At 34.8% G+C, this 22,329-nt stretch overlaps 1 protein-coding gene across 7 annotated transcripts in view; it reads left to right on the top strand.

Annotated features, from left to right (window-relative positions):
* Positions 1–22,329, top strand: part of KLC1 (kinesin light chain 1) — a 51,712-nt gene that overhangs the window by 21,928 nt on the left and 7,455 nt on the right. For 4 of the 7 annotated variants that reach the window (XM_026849979.1, XM_026849980.1, XM_026849983.1 and 1 more), the window contains exons 3-14: positions 874–1,104; positions 3,019–3,097; positions 5,008–5,233; positions 5,728–5,815; positions 6,544–6,645; positions 7,291–7,464; positions 7,610–7,709; positions 8,536–8,585; positions 8,673–8,740; positions 10,189–10,297; positions 13,625–13,786; positions 19,033–19,163. In XM_026849979.1, coding sequence (XP_026705780.1) covers positions 874–1,104; positions 3,019–3,097; positions 5,008–5,233; positions 5,728–5,815; positions 6,544–6,645; positions 7,291–7,464; positions 7,610–7,709; positions 8,536–8,585; positions 8,673–8,740; positions 10,189–10,297; positions 13,625–13,786; positions 19,033–19,163 — 1,520 coding nt within the window. Of the gene's footprint in view, positions 1–873; positions 1,105–3,018; positions 3,098–5,007; positions 5,234–5,727; positions 5,816–6,543; positions 6,646–7,290; positions 7,465–7,609; positions 7,710–8,535; positions 8,586–8,672; positions 8,741–10,188; positions 10,298–13,624; positions 13,787–17,653; positions 18,938–19,032; positions 19,164–22,329 lie in introns of those variants that run through there. The other 3 variants (XM_026849978.1, XM_026849985.1, XM_026849984.1) reach the window with 3 other exon arrangements.

Genomic DNA, 22,329 nt, shown 5'->3' with positions numbered 1-22,329 from the left:
GCTTGGGAATGTCAAAACTCATCTGAAAGAAGATTTGTATTATGACCAGTGGCCCATCCTTACAAGGTGTGCTTCCTGGGATTGCTATCAGCTGTTCTATGTGTATCAGTGGGAGATTACATAAGCAGTGAAGGGAGAGTATCTTCTGTGCATAATGTTTGGCTTTCACTTAATGAACTCCTTTCTCATTTAACTTTGATTAGCAGAAATCCAATCCAAGTAGACTGCTGTTATGGCTGCTATTTTTTTGTCCTTAATATGACTGTTCAAGCACATTGAATGTCTGCACACTCAAGTTTATGATACATATATATATAAAGTGCTTATATAAATTATGTGTTCAGTTGCACATTTAGATCTCAGTAGTATAATTGTCCCTTTGAAGTATTACTGTTATGCTGAGGTTTTCATTTTATGAACTGTAAGCATGTATATGAATTCTTTCTGTCTGAAAGCTGCTAAATTAGAACTCTTAGTCCTTCAGGTTTTTTTGTGGTCCTTCAAGTTAAAAGTATTACTGTTCCTTTTCATGTTAGTGGAACAAAGTTTTCCATTTCACTAATCTAAATCCTAGTTCAAGTTTTTCTTATATTTTAAGATTATATGTAATCTTCAGGGCATTCTAAAATAATTTGACTTCTGATAGCATCATGGAAAACAATAATTAGTAAAGAGTTCCTCTAGGTTAATTCTGGCTGAACAAATGGTAAAAAAGTTTGAGGAAAAGTGAGAACCAGATATGTAAAGAAGGGAAATCTGAATGGTTACCAGATTTCACAGCTGACATAGGTTTTAAATAGTAAAAGGCTTTTTTATTAAATACAGGACTACATTCTAGAGGAAGTATATCATGTGACACCTCCTGCTTTTTAGGTAATGATGGCCTTGTCAAATCACTTAAATGCAGTGGAATCAGAGAAGCAGAAATTGCGTGCTCAGGTTCGCCGGCTATGCCAGGAAAATCAGTGGCTACGGGATGAACTAGCCAATACACAACAGAAACTACAGAAAAGTGAGCAATCTGTGGCTCAGCTGGAGGAAGAAAAGAAACATCTAGAATTCATGAATCAACTAAAAAAATATGATGATGATATTTCACCATCAGTAAGTAGCTGCATAGTAAAAGCACCTTACATATACATATATGTTGTAACCTGCATAGTAACCAAGAAATGACAGATAGAGCTTTTTATTTGTCTCTAACATAAACATAAATTTGTCATTAAATGCTTACCTTGTACCAGTGTCACATAGTTTGCAGAAAGATTCTGAGAGTTCAGTTCATTCTTATTTTATCTATTTTATCTTTATTACTGTCTGTAGATAATAAAATTTATGAGGCTTAAAATACATAAATCCTTATTTAGTACCATATTAGCTTAAAAAAATATTAAGAATGCAACTAAACAAAAAATTTCATAGCTTTTCTTATATATTTAGTTTTACTTACATACTTAGTCTTTCTCTAGTGAAATCACTGTGTAGCTTTTCTATCTGAGAATTTACACTAAGATAGGATGCTATTGAATCCCCTTTCAGGACTTTCTGCCAGACACTGTGATCATCTGCATGTTTTCAGTTGTGTTTAGCTAGCCTATTGTGTTAAATATTCTTAGATTTAGAGAGAAAATGGATACAATTTTAATTTATGGAAGTAATTTACCACTTAAAAAGACATCTGAATTATTTGTCCTCCTTGTTACCCTTTTATTTTGTTTCCTTAAGTTAGATGGCACCATAGAGGAAGAGCTCATTTTGTGCTATCAGACCTTCTCACCCATGTCTTGGAAAGAACAGTTTATCAGAAACAATTATTTCAGTAACATAATGGTTGAAAATATATGTGTTTTAGTCATGCTTAACCGCCTGCTTGACTAAATCCTTTTTATCATATTGTGAGTTGTTTCGGTCAGTTTGTGAAAAGTGTGAACTTTTCAGTGCTATTTCATGAGTTGGTATTTGTAGCAGAATACTGCCACTGAATCCTGTTTAGAAAAGGGACAGGAGAAGGAAATACTGGGATTTTGATGTGTGAACTGTTGAACTGTAATCTGCAGATGGCCTAAATAGCACTGTTATTTGAAGCTATATTGGCAAGTAGGGTCAAAGTAGGCAAAGCAACTTTATAGTTTCACTAACCATATGGATGGTTTCTGTTGTTAGCCTTGGAAACAATCAATTATATATACTCAATAGGAGGTTGAAATCTTCCCCAGATCTAGTCCCATCAATCTGCTGAGCACCCATTTTGTCACCATTGAATTTGAATGCCAGCAGCAGCAAGTGTCTTTTTCTTATCTGTGAAAAAAGGTGTTGGATGGAGAGCCAGAAAAACAGGACTGTGTTCTGCTCCTGGGTTTTCTCCTTACTGAGATTAACATTTCTGAGAACTTCAACTATTTATGTTGTGTAGACTTCACACTTAAACTGGACTGAAGAATGATCTGTTTCTTTATTTTACATGATTGTGGAATTTGGAATGCAATATACACTGATGGATTGTGCAGAAATTAATATGGTTCCAGATGGAGACTATTGGAGACTAGCTTCCCTGCAAGTGTGTATTTCTTTTTGAACCTTACAGGTCACAGTTGCAAAATTTATTTTGTGGAGAAGTTGAGTACTCAGAAATGGAGGTCTCCTTATTCTTCTCCTTGACCATCTGTAACTGCATTATAACTAGAAAAGTACAGTGGACAATTCTGTATTCAGTAGCACTCACTCCTCAGTGGGTACTTTCATTAGGTCTCTGCAAGAATAGCAAATGCCTTCTTGTGTGCTTAAATTGAGACTGAAATCTAGGAGACCTGATTTCTATTCCTGGCTCTTCTGAAGGTGTCCTGTATTGTTTTGGGACAAAGTATGTAAATACATTTGAACATCAGACCTTCATAAAACTTCTGTGAGAAATGTTATTGTTGTTAATTCCTAAATTCTGGGTGCTGATTAAATGGGCTTTCCCTTTATGCCTTTAGATTTAAGTGTAACAATTTGTTTGGGTTTGGGGTTGTTCTATAGGAGGATAAGGATACAGATTCCACCAAAGAGCCTTTGGATGACTTATTTCCCAATGATGAAGATGACCAAGGACAAGGAAGTAAGTGCACTTTAGATTACGACGTTAGTGTAGTTTTGCAATGCAGAATATAAAGATGCTCTTTATAAAAACGAATCCACGCTTGGGGTCCTCTGGGACACAGTGGGAGTGGTGAATACCTCTGCTAGAATAAGGAAACCTGTCATTGATACACATTCCATTGATACATACAGAACTGGGGCCTAGGTTTTTAAAGAGAGTTTACTAGCTGTTGTAAAGTTCTTGGAACTGACTTCAGAATTTGTCCCACAGTCTTTCCTGTGGGTCTCAGAATGGAGGAGATTTGTTCCAAGTGACTGAGGCAGATTCTGAAACATTGAAGCTTTTTGATGGTTTGTCCTGATGGTGAATTCTGTTAATGACCTTTTTAAATGGTTTGATTTAGCAGTCTGGGACAGGTTTTAGTATGAAGTCTTTCTCATATATAATCTTTTCCCCTTCGCTAAGGTTGTTTTCCTTAGTTTTAGTACTCATTCTAGAAGTATTGTCTTCAGATCAGAAGCACTGATGAATATGCAATGAAGTTTGAGGGTAGGAGTTTGGTAGCATGATTCAAAGAAGCCATTAATAGATAAGCTTTGCTTAGTGAAATGTTCTGTTTTCTGTATGGATGTAAAGCTGATACTATATAATACATTGATACTGTAGTGTATATGTAGTGTGCTAGTATTATAATGGTTTTTAGTAGACAGATGACTTCAGAAGAAATATCTGAAGGCTTGCACCTCTGATCAGCAGAGTTTTGAATTTCCTTTATGGGCATATATACAAGTACTTTATAGCGTGGTAGTGCTATCCATAGCCAGCAATGGAAGGAAGACTTGAAGAGTTTAGAATAGTTTAGTGTTGATCATGAGCTCCCTCCTGAGCTCATCCTTGCTTCTCTAGAATTTTGTAATAGGAAAGTTGAATGACAAAGCTGCCTATATACCTGCATAGTCCATCTATCTTATTTTGCTTCACAAAAGACAAAGTTGACATGTCGGCAATTTCCTTGACCTCCAGGAAAAATACTGTAATGTTTCAGCGCTTTGGTAGGCAGTGATTGTGGGTGTAGGCTTGAAATTGTAGGATTCCACTGACATAAAAAGGCTCCCACTTGCTGTGAGAGTGTTTTTAGCTTAATAGAAAGGAGAGAAGAAGGTCAGTCTCACGGCTGGAGCCCTTATGCTGTGTGGTGTCTAGAATTTAATGAAAATGAGTAAGAGGGAATTTTCTCAATTTTGCCAGAAATCTTCCAGGTGAAAAGAGGTAGTAGATTTCTGGGGGGAATGGGATGGTGTGGGTTGTAACAACCAGAGCTTAGGAGCTACTGGGAAATAGGTGGCTAAGCCTGAGGGTTAGTAAGTAAAACCTAAAGGTTGACACTGGCTTTGGCTTGGTGCCTTTCCTTTTGGAACTGTTGTTTGTGGCATCCAGGGTGTTTTAATCCTTCGTGCCAACCTTAAGCACTCCTTGGTATAGCAAACAAAGGGAAACAAAAAAAATTTGTATGTTTAGAGAAGAAGAACAAAGGAAAAAGGACAAACCATTTGAGCTTTTCTGCAGCTGACTTGTTAATATTTTCTCTAGGGAAATACCAATATTTGTAAGTGCAAAATTATTATATAATCTTGAGAATTCTTAATGGTTTGCTGAGCTGTAAGTTTCCTACTTTATTCATTGATTTATTACACTTGGCCCTTTGAGTAATTGAAGTGTAAAATAATACAATACCAGATGGAATATGAAGAATAACATGGTCATACTTTCACTGTCCCTATTCAAGACAGTGTAACTGCTATGAAGTATGTTCTAATACTAATGCTTTGTGTTAAGTAAAATTCAGTGAGTCTCATTTTGTGTCATTCTGCAGTAATGTTAGATGGTTTAGTTTTTAAGCAACTTGAAATCTTCCCGATTTCTTTCAGTTCAACAGCAGCATAGCAGTGCAGCAGCTGCTGCCCAGCAAGGTGGCTATGAAATTCCGGCAAGATTAAGGACCCTTCATAATCTTGTTATTCAGTATGCTTCCCAAGGTAGATACGAGGTTGCTGTACCTCTCTGTAAACAAGCTCTTGAAGATCTGGAGAAGACTTCAGGTCATGATCATCCTGATGTTGCCACTATGTTGAACATACTTGCTTTGGTGTACAGGTTTGTATATTGACATAGATAAATACCAGTTAAATAGTTATCGTTTACCTACAACTTGTTAATATTCAGATTAACAGTTTTTGACTATTTCAATTTTCATTCACTGCATTTTATTAAAACCCTCAAGAGGGTCCTGCAATATTTATGTCTCCCTATTCTTAAATGTCAAACAAGCTACTGCATTTTTGCCTGTGCCTTTGCTTTGGGAGCCGGCTTTGATTTTTTTTTTTTTTTTTTTTTTTTTTTTGTCTTGATTACCCGCTTACAGATAATCTGGAGGTATAAATTGGACAGAATTGTAGAAGTAGTACATGCTAGTCCTCAACCAGCAAACTACAGTTACAGGCTTCAGGTTTTTCCTTCTTCTTTTCTGAATATATTCTCAATTTCTCTTCTTTTGTACAAGCATCTTTAGGCTAGTACTGAAGTCAGCTTCATTTTTATTACTTTCTTTTCTGAATCTCAAGTATTAATTATGGCTCTTTAAAATTTAGAGACCAGAACAAATACAAAGATGCAGCAAATCTCCTGAATGATGCCTTGGCTATCCGCGAAAAGACTTTGGGCAAAGATCATCCAGCGGTTTGTATACATGCAATATCATATTTTTATTTGTCTTTCACTGAAGTTTTTTCAACTATTTCTAATATTAAACTCAACAGGAATGTTTTTAAGACCTGGCTTATCTCTAAACAGTACAGGTAGGAGGGTGTGATGTAACATTCTTCATTTTCTCTTAAATATTTAATGTTCCTTTTGAGCATTATATTCAGTGCTGTTTCACCACAAATGACTTGCACATACTTGATTTTGGATTGCATGGATTTTCTGTGGGAAATTAATCTGTGAAGAAAGATTTTAATTTGCTTACTCAAATCACTTTATTAAACTTATTGAAGGGGCACTTCTGATTTGGTCTACTGCTGCTTTTAAATGAAATGTAAATCAAGCTTTTGGACTTAGTGTTTAAAATTAATGTGATATCTCACTTCATGTTGCCTGTTTGGAGCAGTGCAGCTCTGAGTATAGATGTCAGCAGGTAACTTTATAAGAGAATAACATACAAAGAAAAATGGATGCACTAAGTAACATTTCCACAAATGAAGCAAAAGTATTTCATGATTTTGGTTTTTTTCTTTCCTCATTTGTGTATGTATGCATTCAGTAATAATTTCTTCATTTCCAAATTCCAAAATGTTTACCATGTGCATGGAAAATTTGAAAACATCAGTGCATTGTAGATGTGTTCATTTGTCAGATATTTGCACTGGCAAATTCCAATGTAATTAGTATTTCTCTACTGTTGACAGGTGGCAGCAACTCTAAACAATCTTGCAGTACTTTATGGTAAACGGGGAAAGTACAAAGAAGCTGAACCGTTGTGCAAGCGGGCTCTGGAAATCAGAGAAAAGGTATGAGTAAAAAAAATACAGCATCTTTCAATGAGTTTTTTTGAGGGAGGGGGCAAAGTTAAACACTTCCACTTTTTTTATGTTTTGATGGGCTAGATCTGCCAGATAAACCACAGTTAGCAGTGCCCTAGTAGTTAGCAGTGTCTGAAATTCAAAACAGTAGTAAATTCCAGTAGTCTTACAAAGCTGTTGGAGCACTCTGGATATATTCTAAATTATGTATTTTATAATTAACCTTCTTTACCTTTTTCTTTCCCCTTCGACAGTTAAGTAATCTTTGATTTGACAAGAGAATTGGAATAAAAATGAAACATCATTAAAATTTTAAAGCTGGTTAATCCATGACTATGTGGATATTTATTCTAGTCCATGAGAAAGTGCCTGCATCTTCAGGCTTTGTATAATATGCTGCCTATACTGTTTTTATACTATTCACGTTATTCCTGTTGTGAATTGTTACGCAGCATTCTCAGTTTGTAATAGAATTGAATAATTTTCATATCTTTCAAATACAGATTTTGCCTTTGTGGTCCTTGTGTTGAATTGATGACGAGTAAGAGCTAATGGGATATTTCTAAGTGATGCATTTCTAAACCCTGATATGATGGCTGGAGAATGTTTTAATACAAGGTATTTAATTTTCAGGTCCTGGGGAAGGATCACCCTGATGTTGCCAAACAATTAAATAACTTGGCTTTACTATGCCAGAACCAGGGCAAATATGAGGAGGTTGAATACTACTATCAGAGGGCACTGGAAATTTACCAAACTAAGCTGGGACCAGATGATCCAAATGTTGCGAAAACAAAGAATAACCTGGTAAGTCTTTTTTAAAGTAAGTCTAAGGAAGTAAAATTTTCTGATCAATTGAAATGCACCTCTGTTCAGCATGTATTGTATTTATTATTTATCAAGCTAAATAAAACAATGTGCTGATACCTTTTGGGGGGTGTTTTGTTTTTAGGCTTCCTGCTATCTAAAACAGGGCAAATTTAAGCAAGCGGAAACTTTATACAAAGAGATTCTTACTCGTGCTCATGAACGGGAATTTGGCTCTGTAGATGGTAAGAAACTGAGACCCTAGATTTTAATGTATGTTTCACTTTTGCAGTTATGAAATAAAATCTGCAAGAAGTTAATTGTATCCTGATTAAAATTTTCTGCTTGAAGCAGACTTTTTAAAAAGTGAGGTTAGAGAATGTGTTGAAGCACATTCATCCTAAGAAGGCATTTAGATGCCGCAGTAGTGTTTGATTCAAAATAAGTTTTTCTTACATGAGATAGACTTTGTTAGGTTTATGTTTTATGAATTGTATTTCTGGCATAATTTACTTTATGTTCAACCAAACCCAATTTTGATACTTTTATAGGGGCAGAAAAATGTATGTCACTTTCCAGTCAGTGCAGGATTTTTAATGCTATAATAAATACATTGTTAATGTGAATCCTCCATTAATACATTTAAAGAATGGGGAAAATACCTTTAAATTGTGAATTACACTGTACATTGAAGTCAAATGCATTTTATCGACTGTAAATCACAGTGAAGAATTTTTATTGCATTCCATGACAGTAGTATATGCTCCACTTAGATGTCAAAACACTTGTTACAATAAAAGAAATGAATGTGTGGTTTTTAACACAAAACTAGCCACGTGACAAATCGATTTCAGCATATACTGACTTCAGAGCTTCTCAGAAGTGACTGTTTCTCTAAAGGGAAGGGGTGCATGTTTTATTTGTCTGCTGCTTGTAGTATGGAGAGTAAGCTTTTTTGTGGTGGTAACAATATAATTCCTTGGTTCACAACTTCATTTCAGAAGGGTGGAAATCAAACTGTGTATTTTGTAGTTTTGTGCTTCTATAAAATACTTTCTTCTGTTTCATCAGATGAAAATAAGCCTATTTGGATGCATGCAGAAGAGAGGGAAGAATGCAAAGTAAGGCCGTTGACATAAAACTTTTTTGGAACTTTTACTTACTTGTTACAAGTCAGTTAACTTTCTTCAATGTTACTTTTGTTTTAGGGAAAGCAAAAAGATGGCACATCTTTTGGAGAATATGGGGGCTGGTACAAGGCTTGCAAAGTTGACAGGTGGGTAATTTCTTTACAGGACAAACAATGAGGCAATACCCAAGTATCCAGAAATCTCAAATTAAAGCATGTTTAAAAAGGAAACCAAACCAGCTGCTTGTTTAGGACTGTGTAAACTACAGTGTTAAAAGTTCATGCCTCAAGAATGAGTTTCAGGAACATGGTAGCAGTTTAAAGTCCCGAGGCTGCTTTTTAATCTAGGCTGGTTAGGTCTAATAAGTGACATAAAAATTCACCAGTTGTGTTTGTGGCAGCCCTTCACGTGTAAACATAGGTCATCTTTCTTTCTTTTTATACCGTTGGTTGACATATGTGCTCTCCCTGACCTAGCAAGACTTTGGGAGAAGGCCAGAAGCAAAAAGGAGACTGTACAAATAACTGAGCCCTGAGTTTTCTAGCTGGCAAAAGGAAACAAAGTTAAATTGCCACAATTAAGCATTATTTGTTTCTAAAGCTTGAAGAATACAGTTTTGTGTGAATGTAAATGTGTACTTTAAAATGGGAGAAGGACTTCAGTTTGGTTTATGCTTTGTGAAATATTTTTGCTTTAATTTTGTTTGTTTACTGTTTTTTTTTTTTAATGTGCAGGTGTTACAGTGTAAGAAAAAACCCCTGCACCTGGTACTGATAATGCTCAGTGAGGGTTTTTAATTTCTTCAGTGTTTGAATTAATGTATTTAACAAGCAACAGAACCTTTGTACTGTTGAAATCTGCTCTTTTTTCTCCATCTTCTCTGGGTGCAATCCATTCTGTTGATTTGTTTTTCATGTACTAGTTGATTCTAATGCACAAGGAAATCTTTTCTCTGCTGTTACTGGAGCAAACTTCACACAACAATACTGTGACTGAGCTAATTTTCATTGTGTCCTTGAAACAAAATGTCTTGTTGGGGTGTGAGACATTAACGGAATGTGTGAATTTTTTTTCCTTTATTGTTCAGGTGTAGTTTGAATGCATAAAAATTGCTAGTAGGTGTTAAGTAAAAGCTGGTGAAAGGAATTGTTAATTTGTTTTGTGACCACATGCTACAGTAATGGTCACTATGCATGAGTAGGCATATTTTCTGGAAGCTTCACAGTTATTCAGTTGAACACACTCAGATTGAGCTAAACTTTCACCTTAAGATGCATCTGAGAAACAGAAGGATATAGCACTCCAGTTTTCTCTTGAGTAGATAGATCTAGAGGTTAGTTACTATCTTTGATTTTCAAAGCTGCTGACTAATCATAGTGTGAGCTGTTAATGCACTTTGAAAGCTGTTAACATTTTTTTCCATGTACCTGAAGTACAGTATATTTCAAGAGACACTAAATATTTACCAAAAAAGATAAATACTGTATTAAGTTTTTATTAGTTTGTGAATTAAGAAAAGTTTAGACTGTGTGTATATATATACGTGCTACTTTTTTTTTTTTTTTTTTTTTTTTTTTTTTTTTTTTTTAAATAGCCCAACAGTAACAACTACCTTAAAGAACCTTGGGGCACTTTACAGACGACAGGGCAAATTTGAAGCTGCTGAAACATTAGAAGAGGCAGCAATGAGATCTCGTAAACAGGCAAGTATGAAAAATTGCCTTAATGATAATTCTGCTTTGTGGTTATGCAGATTTTCAACTTCAGTATCTATTGTACATGTGGAACATATGAACTTTTAGCTATTCAGTGTCTGGTGCCTGATGTTGCTTGCTAATTTCAGTCTGAACTGGTGATAAACCAATAACCATCTTAAGACTTCCAAACTGGCTAATTGCTAGGGCAGTGGCACTGTGTGCTGGGGGCATGATTTAAATTGGGGGTGAAATTACGTGGCAAATGGAAGATCAGAAAACACTGTGTCAGCCAGCAGTCTTCAGTTGGCTACGTGTCCTGGGAGAGAGACTGTAGCTAGGGGATATGGAGAGTTTCTGTTCATAATCTCCTTTGACAGCAATGCTGTTCTATTTTTAATAAGGAGCTGTCAAACTTACAAATGTTCTGTTTCTTCGTACAACTGATTGACTGGTGCAGACCTTTAAAAGACAATTATAAATTTATTAGTTGCTGTTTCTGTTAATTTTGCAAACCAATGGGATGGATATTGCAGTTTAAGGAGGGGACTATAATTCTTGTAATGTGGAGGAGTTCTGTGCTGCCTCTGTGCTCTCATATCTGCTGTTCAAGTAACCCTTTCTCAGTCTTAGAAGGTGACAGAGAGTTTGATTTTTGTTGGGGATTTATTTGCTTTCTGTTTTTCCTTTCCCTTTTGGATGATTTGATACAATGTCTTTTATAAAAGTACATAAGACTGGACAGGTAAATATGGCTTGTCAGTTAGTGTTAAAATGGAAAGCAAAATAAGAACATATAAGTGAATTAAAAGAACCTTGGAAAGTTCAATTTTAATTTTGCTTTTATGCAATAGTAAATAAGATCTGTCTCTCTTTTCTGAAGTGGTTTGGTTTGGGTTTTTTTCCTTATATCTTCATGTAAAATTCTAAAGTCAAATTCTAAATTCAAGTAAGCTGACTGAGGTGATGGACCATATCTTTATCAATAATATACTGGATTTTATTGGTTATACTGTTTTGAAGTTGTATTTTAAAGAATGATACTGCAGTGTTTGTATGTAGAAGCAGATTTCTGGAAAAGGGAGAGAGCAAAAATTTCCTGGCAAACCTCACACTCTTCTAGTGATTTCAGCAACGGTTCCCTTTGATATAAGATGGCATAAGTTTTTTCTTCCACAGAAAATGATGGAAAACTTGCAAGTGTTTGCCAAATAAATGGAACAAAACTGGTAAGAGGAAAGTATGAATCTGGGAGAAGAGTTACTCAACGAGGAAAATTCAAGAGTCAGGGAAATAGTTGATACAGATATTTTCTTTCACTGAGGATGACTTTCACATACTTTTACTGAAGGTTCATTTTTGATGCGTCTCTCATTCAAATAGGATTTGAAAATAAGAAATGAACACGTACTGCATCTTAACCTACTTGCTCTGGTTCTTAGTTTTACTCTTGCCATTTCACATGTTAATTTTTTAGTGTGAACAGATACAACCAGGTTAGTTTGGCATGATACAATAGTAATAAGAAGACTGGAAGAAAACTTTGCTTGTAGTTATGCTTATTTCCTTTTTCCAGAATGCCAAAACAGAGCACCAACTTTTCCCAGTAAAAATTTGAACTTGAAGCATCATATACCACCTCTATACTATTATACTATATCACATTACATGCCAGCACTAGATTTGGACATGTAGGAAACAGTGCTGTCTTACTAGCAGTATTTAACATTACCTCTCTATTCTAGGTGTTTAAAGTAAAGGAGGACAGACAGGGTTAGTGCATTTCCCCTTTGCATCTAAAAGCAACGAGGTACTTTTGTTCCAAGGTGTGGAACAGCATCAGTCTTCCACAGCTCGGTTCTCCTTCACACATGCTTTGTTTGCTTTAGCTGCTGGGATGCATATGCTAGATTTTTGAAGACCAGTGAAGTTCTTTGTCCTTAATCTTTCATGATAGAATTGAACAAACTGGGAAAGTAGAGTTCCCTGTCCCTTCATTATTTTATTTTTATTTTTTTTAAAAAAACAAACAACCACCAAAACCCAAACAAACCAACTGTGTGAGGTAAATGAGACATGATAGCTCTGGAGCAGAGCCTGGAGTGTGTATGTGATCATAAAATCACCTTCCTGGTGATTTTTAAAGGTTTATGCTTTTTGTGTTCTGTGCTGCTAAAGGTGCAAAAGCCATTTTGAGCCTATGTTTCTCTGCTGTCTGAGAGCTCAAGCCACTTTTCTCCACCATACAACCACAAGAAAATGAAAATATGTGATCATTATATGTTGGTTTCATGTTTCCTTGTGTGTAGAATTCCATTAGGAAGGGCTCTTCCGCTCTTCAGTGGGTGGAGAGCAGCTATATGGGAACCAAGAACCTGAGTTCTCCATGCACTAAAACATCTTTCATTCTTATCCATGCACTTTCAAGAATTTTGGCATGATTTTCACTTTCTGCAGTGTAGTAAACTTTATGGATTTGTTGCACAGATCCCCCGCTGCATTTGCTTCTAATGCTGCACAGTGAAAGATGAAAAATATTTTCTTGTGTAAGACATTTATCTGGGATCTCTTCCTGACAGCAAATACCATTTATGATGTGAAGTAGTTTTATTATAAAGAAAACAAAATTGAAAATAAGAATAATTTGAGCTTTGTTACTTTCTAGTTAAAGATTTTGCCTTTATTTTTAGTGCAGGTCTTTCATAGAAGCTATTTTAGCGCTTTTAAGATACTTAAAGGATTATTTGCTAGTTGATGTGTGTTCTTTAACACAAAGTAAACATATTTACCATATATATAGTCTATTTTATTATAAGCTTATTTTCTATTTGATTTCTTTCTGAAGAGTAAATGATACTACTGTGCCAAGTGTCATGTGTTGATATTCTTAAATAACACAACCTGAGTCTCGTATTATATTTCAGACACCTGCAACATTCTTCCCAAAGGTGGGTTAATACTGCACCATTTGATAGGTGGAAAATTGAGAATTGCATTGTCTGTTCATGATCTGTAAATTGCTTAAATATTAAGCTGGTAGCTAGCTGGCTTCAGGTAAGTGACATGAACACCGTGAGGCTTTGACAAGTGGTAGGGTAGGAGGAAAAGAATGGCAAGTCACTGAATTCTAAAACTACCAAGCTGTGTTCACTTCCTGCTGTATTGATTCCTGCAGTGTATAAAGAGCAGCTCATCTTTAACTGCCCTTTGAAAGCAGAATAGGGGTGATGGTGCTACGGGTTGGTTTGACTTCTTTCTTGCTATGGTTATTGTGTGTAAGTTTGTAGATTAATACAGCTTGTACTAAAAAAAACCTTTACTCACTTTAATTCTCAGGGTCTTGACAATGTTCATAAACAGAGAGTTGCTGAAGTGCTGAATGACCCTGAAAGCATAGAAAAAAGGCGAAGCCGAGAAAGCCTCAATGTTGATGTGGTAAAGTACGAGAGTGGTCCTGATGGAGGCGAGGAAGTGAGTATGAGCGTAGAATGGAATGGGGTAAGTACAGTACACAGTTTAAGGAAGTAGCCTAGATCAATTATCACCATAACAAATATGGTTGTCCATTTACCAGCCTATCGTGCTTTCAGTAGTTTCTTGGTTGATCTACTTTGGATTTTGTAATTTTGCAGAATCAATTAAGAAATGAAGAATAACACTTTGTTTATCGTAATGTACAAAAAATGTAATATTTTGAAATATTTTTTCTGTTGTTGTCTTGAATGGTGAAATTTCTTCAAGAATCCCAAGCAATTGTATTTAAGTTGTTTAATGCTGATTGAGTGTCCTGGTTATGGTCTGGTGTACAATTGCTTGTCAGTGGTTTCTTTTTACTGGTAGAAATGTTCTGGCAATTAACTTACTTTTGCTTTTGTCCTTTTGATGTCATATTTGCCCATATTTTTAATGTTTCTTTAGAAATACTGCAACTGTTGGAATCACAAAGAATGTTTGATGTGGAGATGTAATAAGTGTTAGCAGTTTGAGTAAATTAAAGTGATCAGACTAACACTAAAATAATTTCCATCTCCTCCTTACTCAACTTTTTAGAGGAAAGAATTTAACTCTTAAACTGCTATACAATCCATTTTAAGAGGCAGTGCCATCACATAACATTATGATAGTAACTTCCCATTTTTTAAGTGAAATATTAATATCACTTTCCTGTGTTAGAATTTGACTGGAGTCAGAGCTTGTTCCTATTTGTTTCCCATATATTGGCTTCACTGTATAACATTAATTGTCAGAAAGTAAAAACATATATGTAATGTGGTTACATATGCATTTTTCTAACCATTGTTTTCCTTTAACTTGAAAGACAGTGCAAGCTCTGTTACTGATCTGCCTTATGTAGTTGTTTGCTTCTGTCACCAACTTTCCCATGCTTTATCCCATTGCTGGCAATGGGATATATATTGCACTGTTAACTAACTCCCACCTGCAGTTCTGCTGAAAATTTTCCGTTAGATTATAAAAGTAGTGTTGCCTGCTTTTGCTATATGGGAGGGGAAGTAGCCTACTTTGCAGTATCGAGTGTTCTGAAGTTTCATTTCTTTTACAATAGCAATATTTTTTTGTTAGCCACATGAGGCAAAGTTTATCATTCCAGAGAAACCTTGATAAAACACATACTGCTTCTTTAGTCTTAAGGGAGAATGTTCTTTCCATCTTTGCTTTTGTGTCTCTCTTTTATTGTTTTCTTGGCATTGGTGTTCTCAGTGCCAAGACAGTCAATCAGCATCTATTGTGAATAATACTGTGTCATTAATAAAGCCAAAGTAAGGTTGGATAACTCTTTTTTTTTTTTTTTTTTATTTGCCCATTCAGCATTAGAACTGTGTACTGTACTCCTCCCTTAATTTTCACTGTACTTTGCATGTCTATTTTCTAAATGGATTAAACTTTTTTCTGTTATTGACATTAATTAAACAAGCATGCAGGTTTTGGATTGAAAGGGCCTTCTGTGGAAAAGCAATAGACAGTATTTCTAGGTCAATATTTGAATCAAACTCACTGATAAAATTTGTTGATTGTGAAAAATAGTTTTGATGTCTCAGGGCAAAGAGACAATTTTTAGTGTGCTGAAGTGGCATTGCTTTATTCTCATCTTTGTTATTTCTTTTTTCCCCTCTTAAGAGAAGGTATTCTGTATTAAATATTTTACATAAAGTGGGCAACTCTCCCTCTACTCTGCTAGTGTTTCTATCTCAGTGCTGTTCTTCCCTCTAATTTATATTGTGTAGGTTTTTTACCCTTCTGTGTTCCCTCCAGACAAAATATTCTGATTCATAAAATATAGTAGAATTTTTTACTTCTTTATGCAGATCCTGAAGAGAGGCTTGTATTTTCCATTTAAATTCTTTTGAAGTGGTCAAGGTGACTCATGTTCTTGCCTGTCAGAGAGAACAGGTCAAGTGTGTAAAGCAATAAACTTCAACGAAAAATTTTTGTTAGAAGATCTGTTGTAATTGACTTCCATATGTAATCTATATAAAGCATGAGATGCTTTGATGTAATGTCTTACACTCTTACAAAAAGAAATGAAAAAATCTATTGAAGTAAATCCCTCATTAACTACTAAAATGGACATGTTGAGTGAGGTTGTGTAGTGCATGTTTACATCTTTCTTATAATAAAGTCCATCCCTTAAAGTTAACAGAAGATACTTGAAAATGGAAAAAAATGTTTGATCTTAAAAATTCAAGGTAGAAATGACACTGGGTATCTGTAATTGGCATTTTTCTAAATGGATCTTGCAACCTGTTGCAGGACAGATAAAAATCTTCATGGCATGATAGTGCTTAATTTAAGGTAATTGTTCATGGTGTGAGGAAGTATCTTTTCTTATTCAAACCCAGTGCTTTAAAACCACAATCTTTTGGGCACATAAGCCTGCTTTCAGGTGTGAAATTAAAGCAGTAAGTTTCACTACCATAGACCAGCTGATAAGAATTGCTCTTGTTTAGTAAGGGTCAGACTGTCAGAGGGGCATTGTAGCAGACAACTACGAAGTACAGGAGGAGATGGTGGGGACCTGTAAGAAAAAGTAATAAGGTGACTCTCATTTGAAGTGACATATAAATTGGCAATTAAACTTTGCCATAGAAATGGATATCTCTTGTGGTTTTGTTTGTTTATGCTGGATTTAGGAATTTTTTTTTTAATCCTAAGCTTATTTTTAAAGGTGTTTTGTTAATCATGGAGTCACTGTGTAACTTGGGAGTTTGATGTTTTTATTTTAAATTTACAGTACCAAAAAGCTTGTTTGCTTATTCTTACTGTCCTAGCTAGCATAATAATAGTTATACTCTATACCCACCAAATTTGTCTTGCCTTTGTTCTTTGTATCATTATCGTTACTATAGCACTGCTGATTTAAGACCACAGGAACAGTCTTTTCACTGATGTAATAGTTCTAATTGGAATTTAGACTTCAGTTTATTCAATCCTGCAAAGCTGAAGTCTGTTTTTAAGTATGAACAATATATGCAATTTAGTTTGAAAGACAGTTAAATTTTGATTTTCTAATCGCTTGGTAGCAAGGCACTGTGCCACTTCCAAGAATGACTTTAATTACCGTTTGTTCCAGTTGCTATAGGTAAACGCTCTCAAAACATTTCCGTTAAGACTATCAGTAATGGTTTCTGTACTTATATGAAGAATGGAAAGTGTGTAAATTGAACCACAGCTTATTTTTAAAGGTAAATTCTTTCAGCTGCCTCATTGCATCCGGGAAAGTAGAGAAGCTTTTGCTTCAATAATATATATACACACATACACACATAGATATGTTCTAAAAACCACTTGTGAAACTGAATTGATACAGGTTAGTTGAATTCTAGTTCTTTAAAGGAATGAACAGAATTTTGTCTGGAGGTTAGGGGAAGACCTCTTTCTTCTCGAAGTTTTGTTTCAAGGAAAATTCCTGACAGAAGTTAAAGCTGAAATGAATGCACCTTGCTCTGTGTCTCTCTCTTCTGTTGTTTTGTTTTATTTTCCCCTTTATTTTTGTGTTAATGTCAGCTGAAAAAAAAATTACTTTGTTTACAAAATGTAATACTAAAGTGATCCCTTCTTGAAGGTGTTTTGTATTTTATACAAATTCTAACTTAAGGAATGCATAGCATCATTTATGCTCATTTGTAAGTCGCATATTAGTGACGTAGGCGGAACTGTATGAAGATGTACGTTCTGGTAATTGTAAGGGCCTGCATTTTGTCCTTAAGGGCAGTCCAAATACTTACTCTGGAAAAAAATTATTTTGAACGTGACCTAGAAATACTGTTAACATAACTGTTCAAAATTGAAAACTGTTGAATTTTTCCCAACAGTTTCATTCAGTTTTTCTCTCTCCATTTCTGACAGGCCTAGATGCCTTTTGTGATTCTTATACTGTCTCCTGCATGACGGGCGTGCACCATCTTCAAGCTTTAACTTCTCTCTTCAGTACTGACTGCTGTGTTTTAGCAAACCCCTTAAGATTCTTGTCAGAGCTACACTTCCCTGTAAACTGGCCATTCCTTCAGTGCTGGTGTCTTTTTTTGGTTTTCTATTTCTGTACATGTGTAGCTTTTGCCAGATATGTATCTAGTCATACAAAATGTTATTACAACCATTTGCTGTGTAATACATTAGTAAAAACCACAAAAACCAACCAAGTAACAATGAACTTTATAAGTAGCTTGTTCACTATGAAAAAAAAGGTAGTTAAAAGTATCACACAAGGTATTATTGAAATGGCATGATGGTGATCTTTACAGGAGAAAAAACAAAACAAAACCCGTAAAAGTAAGGCATGTACTTCAAGTGCTTTAAAATGTATTTAGAGAACTATTACATGGTTAACATCAATATGGAACTCTGGATGTCTTCACTTATGGTTATTCTAAAGTAGCATTGCTGTTTAGTCTTTGTGTGAGATTTTGGCAATTATGCTTTTCTCTACTAATCTTGGTGTTCAGTGATTTGTGTATTTGTCTTTCTAACTTCTAATAAACTCACTCCAACTCAGGTGTCTGTCTTTGTCTGCTTAGTAGTACTTTTTCATTTACAATTCTTTTATAATTCTTCATAATCACATAGGATTTCTATGAAGTAGGAAAAGGTCACTTCTAATCTTACTAAACGGTTGGGTTCTTAAGAGTAAAACATTTAAAAATAGAATTGTGGTCCGTTGGAAGCTTCTTTGTATCAGCACAGCTGTGTAAAACATGAATGCAATCTATGAAAAATTAATTTTATCATGTTTTACATTTTCTTTGGTGAAAGTTAAAATGAAGCACAGGAATTTAACCATACATGTTTCTGATCAGAAATATCTTTAAGGATTCTAGGATTAATCAAACATGTTTGCAAGTAATGTAGATACTTAGAAAGAATGAAACCGTTTTCTTCTTAGACTGATGGAATGCTTTTGCTTGGGGCTTGTACTCTGTTAACCGCAGTGCGCTCATACGAAATAGTGACATGGTGATGGTGAATTGTTTAACTGCTGTGATGGGTTTTTATTAATTATTACGAATGACGGCTTGAGCATGTCTTCATATTTTAGAAATCTTTGTTATAATTTGGAAGGCGCCTTTTTGTAAAGTTGAAGCTATATGGTATTATGTGTTTAAGTAATTGTACCAAGTATATATTAATAGCAATTAAAAAAATATATTCATCAATGAAATGTTTTTGAGCCAGGTTTAGGGGGAGGGCAACAAACTTTTGCAGCTTCACATTTGTTCAATTTTTTTCAGGATGGCACTGGATCTTTAAAACGCAGTGGTTCCTTTAGCAAACTTCGTGCTTCCATTAGACGCAGCAGTGAGAAGCTGGTTAGAAAGCTGAAGGGAGGAAGTTCACGGGACAGTGAACCAAAGAATCCAGGGTAATTATCTGCTCTTAGCTGTGCTGGTGTGCCCTCGTTCTGTGCCCCCATGTAGCCCAGTGTAGTACCTAGGGCAGTGTATTCTTCTCTGCTTAGCTAACTGCATATCATATAGATTTGTATCTTAAAGAAAAATACAATAGGAAATAATTTATTAAATTTATAATGAAAGTTCTGTAACATCTGAGGAATTATATTTGCTTTTAAGAGTTAATTCTAATAGTGTTTCTTTCCTTTTTACTGCTTTATCCACTTGAAAAATAGAAAGGCCTCATAGAATTAGTGATAAATGTTAGTTGTCTGCAAAATTCTCCTTTTCACACAGCAGTGAAGAATAATAAATGTTACGTATTTTTACAAGAAAATCTTCAATACAGTAAACCCACAGCTAATATTCTTGATATTGTTTAATGTCGTGGTATGTTTTTGGTATAGCTTTATATATTACTGTGGGTATAAAGAGAATTACTGTCTTGAGCCCTTCTTAGTTTCTGTTTTTGGAAAACCCAGATTTCAGAGAGCAGAGGAAAATGTTGAAATCAACTTGAAACTAATTGTGCATCTCATTAATGTTTTGGCTTCAGTGTAGTCAGTGGTAAAAATTCAAATTTTAATGAATCTGACTACTCTTTCCTGTTTACCATGTGATGATGGATTTGGGTGTATGTAATATTTCTGATAAATGCATAAACACATTAATCATTTATTGGCTGCTGCAGAGAAGTACACATTAAAATGTACTACTCTTTTTCATAATAGCACTCATGGGTGTTCCCTCTTGCCCCTGACATAATTGCAGTCAGTTTTGTAGGGTTTTTTCCCCCCTTGATGTGGAAAACAGCAACTCATTTTGTTGACAGGAAACTGTATGACATTGGAATTTTGAACCTAAGCTTTAAAACAGTTAAATCGGAGAACTTGGAGTGACTTCTGATGGAGCAACTGGATCTAGGAGTAATATAGTAGATGATGATGATGGTAATGCCTGAGACAGTGATCTTGAGGCAGGGTCTCAATGTATTGTGAAGTGCTCCAGGAGTGAAGCTTTGCTTTAGTGTTTTTATGAGGCTGTAAAACATTGTGTACATGTAGAATTCGCTTCCTCAGTTATCTGATTCAAATTCAGCCTGATCTCATTTTTATAATAGTCACTCTTGGCTGCCAGAGACTTGATGTTGAAGGCACCGATGCAAATGCAAGTTCAAAAATCCCTTTTTCTTTATTGATACATCAATAAGAACTGCCTCTGAGATGATAGATTGGGAATAAACTGTGAAGAAGCATAGGATTAGAAGAAGGAAATATGTAAACTTAAAATGCTTTAGGAAAAACAAGCAAATGCAAGCCAAAATAGAATAAAAGGAATATCCTACTTTGTCTTCAGTTTTTATATGTTTATACATTTTTATATGGCATTTTTATGCATTGGTTTTCTGTTTCTATTCAGTTCTGTCTAGAGTTCATACATCATAGTCCAGGTATATTCTTCTATGAATAGATGCATATATTCATAGCTAATTTTGGGTTTTTTCTCCTTATTTTTGTGAGACATGGAAAGGTTTTCAGTTTCTTAAATCCAAGAGTTTTATTCCTTGTTCTCTGTAGTAAATAGAGCTAACTTTCTGTGGGTAAAGTAACTCTGTAATTATAGGTGTAGGAAATTGTGCTTGCATGTAACTGAAGACATTTGGCTTTGCAGTGTCCTGTAAGAAATCCTCTGCCTTTTTATTGTCTGCACTTCAGTAGTGTTATCTGACCAACACAGAAGTAATCTACCCACATTAGCATCAATTATATTGTGGGGTCTGTATCACCAGATTAATTTATTTATTTGAGGAAATCTTATGTGAAACAAATTTGAAGACATAGCAATATTTTTTTTCTTGCTTTCCCTTTTTGATGAAGTATTCTTGTTTTTCAGATGTCACTGTAGTTCTCAATAATTTATTCTTAAAATTTGCAATTGCATTGACAGGCTTTTATGTAGTAGATAGACACGTTGAGTGTATTCAGACAAGAAATAATACAATTTATGTTCTTGTAAGAGAGAGACATTTTTTAATCCTAATTTATATTAGCTAGTTTTAATAACAAATGCAAAGATTTTTGGTATTAAACACCAGCTTTGTAGATTTTGAAGCATAGCTGTACATACTGATATTAGAATAAGTAATTTTGATTTTATTTTCTGAAGAAACTTTTAGTAAATAGTTATTTTTTTCTACTTCTGAGTTTAATAAAAGGAAAATTCAGTTTTGATTATGCAAACCTTTAATTTTTAGTGTGTTTGATAGCTGAATATTACAGTACTGACATAGCACACATATAAATCATTTTTGATGTGAAGTCAGCCACTCTAGGTGGAAGACAGGCGTGCCTCCCTCCTTACCAGTACACCTCTGCATTCCCTGCCTGTGTCTCTATGAAGACTTTATTTTGAAATTGATTTACACCTGCTACTTACTCTGTGCTTCTGTAAATAGTAATTGACAGTGCAGATGTGATTCTGAGTGAGAAATACTCAAATAGAAGTACACTGATAGCACAGCGTGAAAGACAGACTTAGTTTTCATGTGGTTGCTTGATTCAGAAGGTTGAAGAGAATAAACTGGAAAACTCATCAGGGAAATTGTTTATGTAAAATCATGTAAAAGCCTTTTTGACAACAAACAGATCTCTTAAGAACTGTTTATTGAAAGATACAATACCTGAAGTATGGTATAATTTCTTTCTTTATCATATTTCAGAATTCAGTTTTGTAATAATTTAACTTTCCTTAATTAGTGTTAGGTTTGATTTTTGTCACTTTTAAAATTTTGATCCTATAGCAGAACAGTTAAGATTTGTAACTTAAAAAAAGGCTTTCATTATTGCTATTACTTACGCACCAGAAAAACAACTGCATGTTATTTGTGCACTCAAGTTGCTAATATGGAAGGAATTAAAAGTACAGTTGCCAGACTAAATTCTTAAGTATGTTGTTTTTTAAAAAACAAACAAACAAGCAAAACCAAACAAACCACCAACCTACAAACAAACTAGTATCTCATGTGTGATAAAAAATTTTCTTTAATTGGCACTTCAGCAGGAACCTAGAAGTATGCATGTAAATTTTTATTGGTGGATTTTCTGTTTCCCTGGAAGGTTTTCCATAAACCTTTATGCT

Source organism: Athene cunicularia (assembly GCF_003259725.1).
Source record: "Athene cunicularia isolate RWA chromosome 5 unlocalized genomic scaffold, athCun1 chr5_part1, whole genome shotgun sequence".
In the NCBI taxonomy this organism is placed as follows: Eukaryota; Metazoa; Chordata; class Aves; order Strigiformes; family Strigidae; genus Athene; species Athene cunicularia.
Note: the sequence above shows the minus strand (reverse complement) of the source record. Positions and strands in the feature narration are given on the sequence as shown.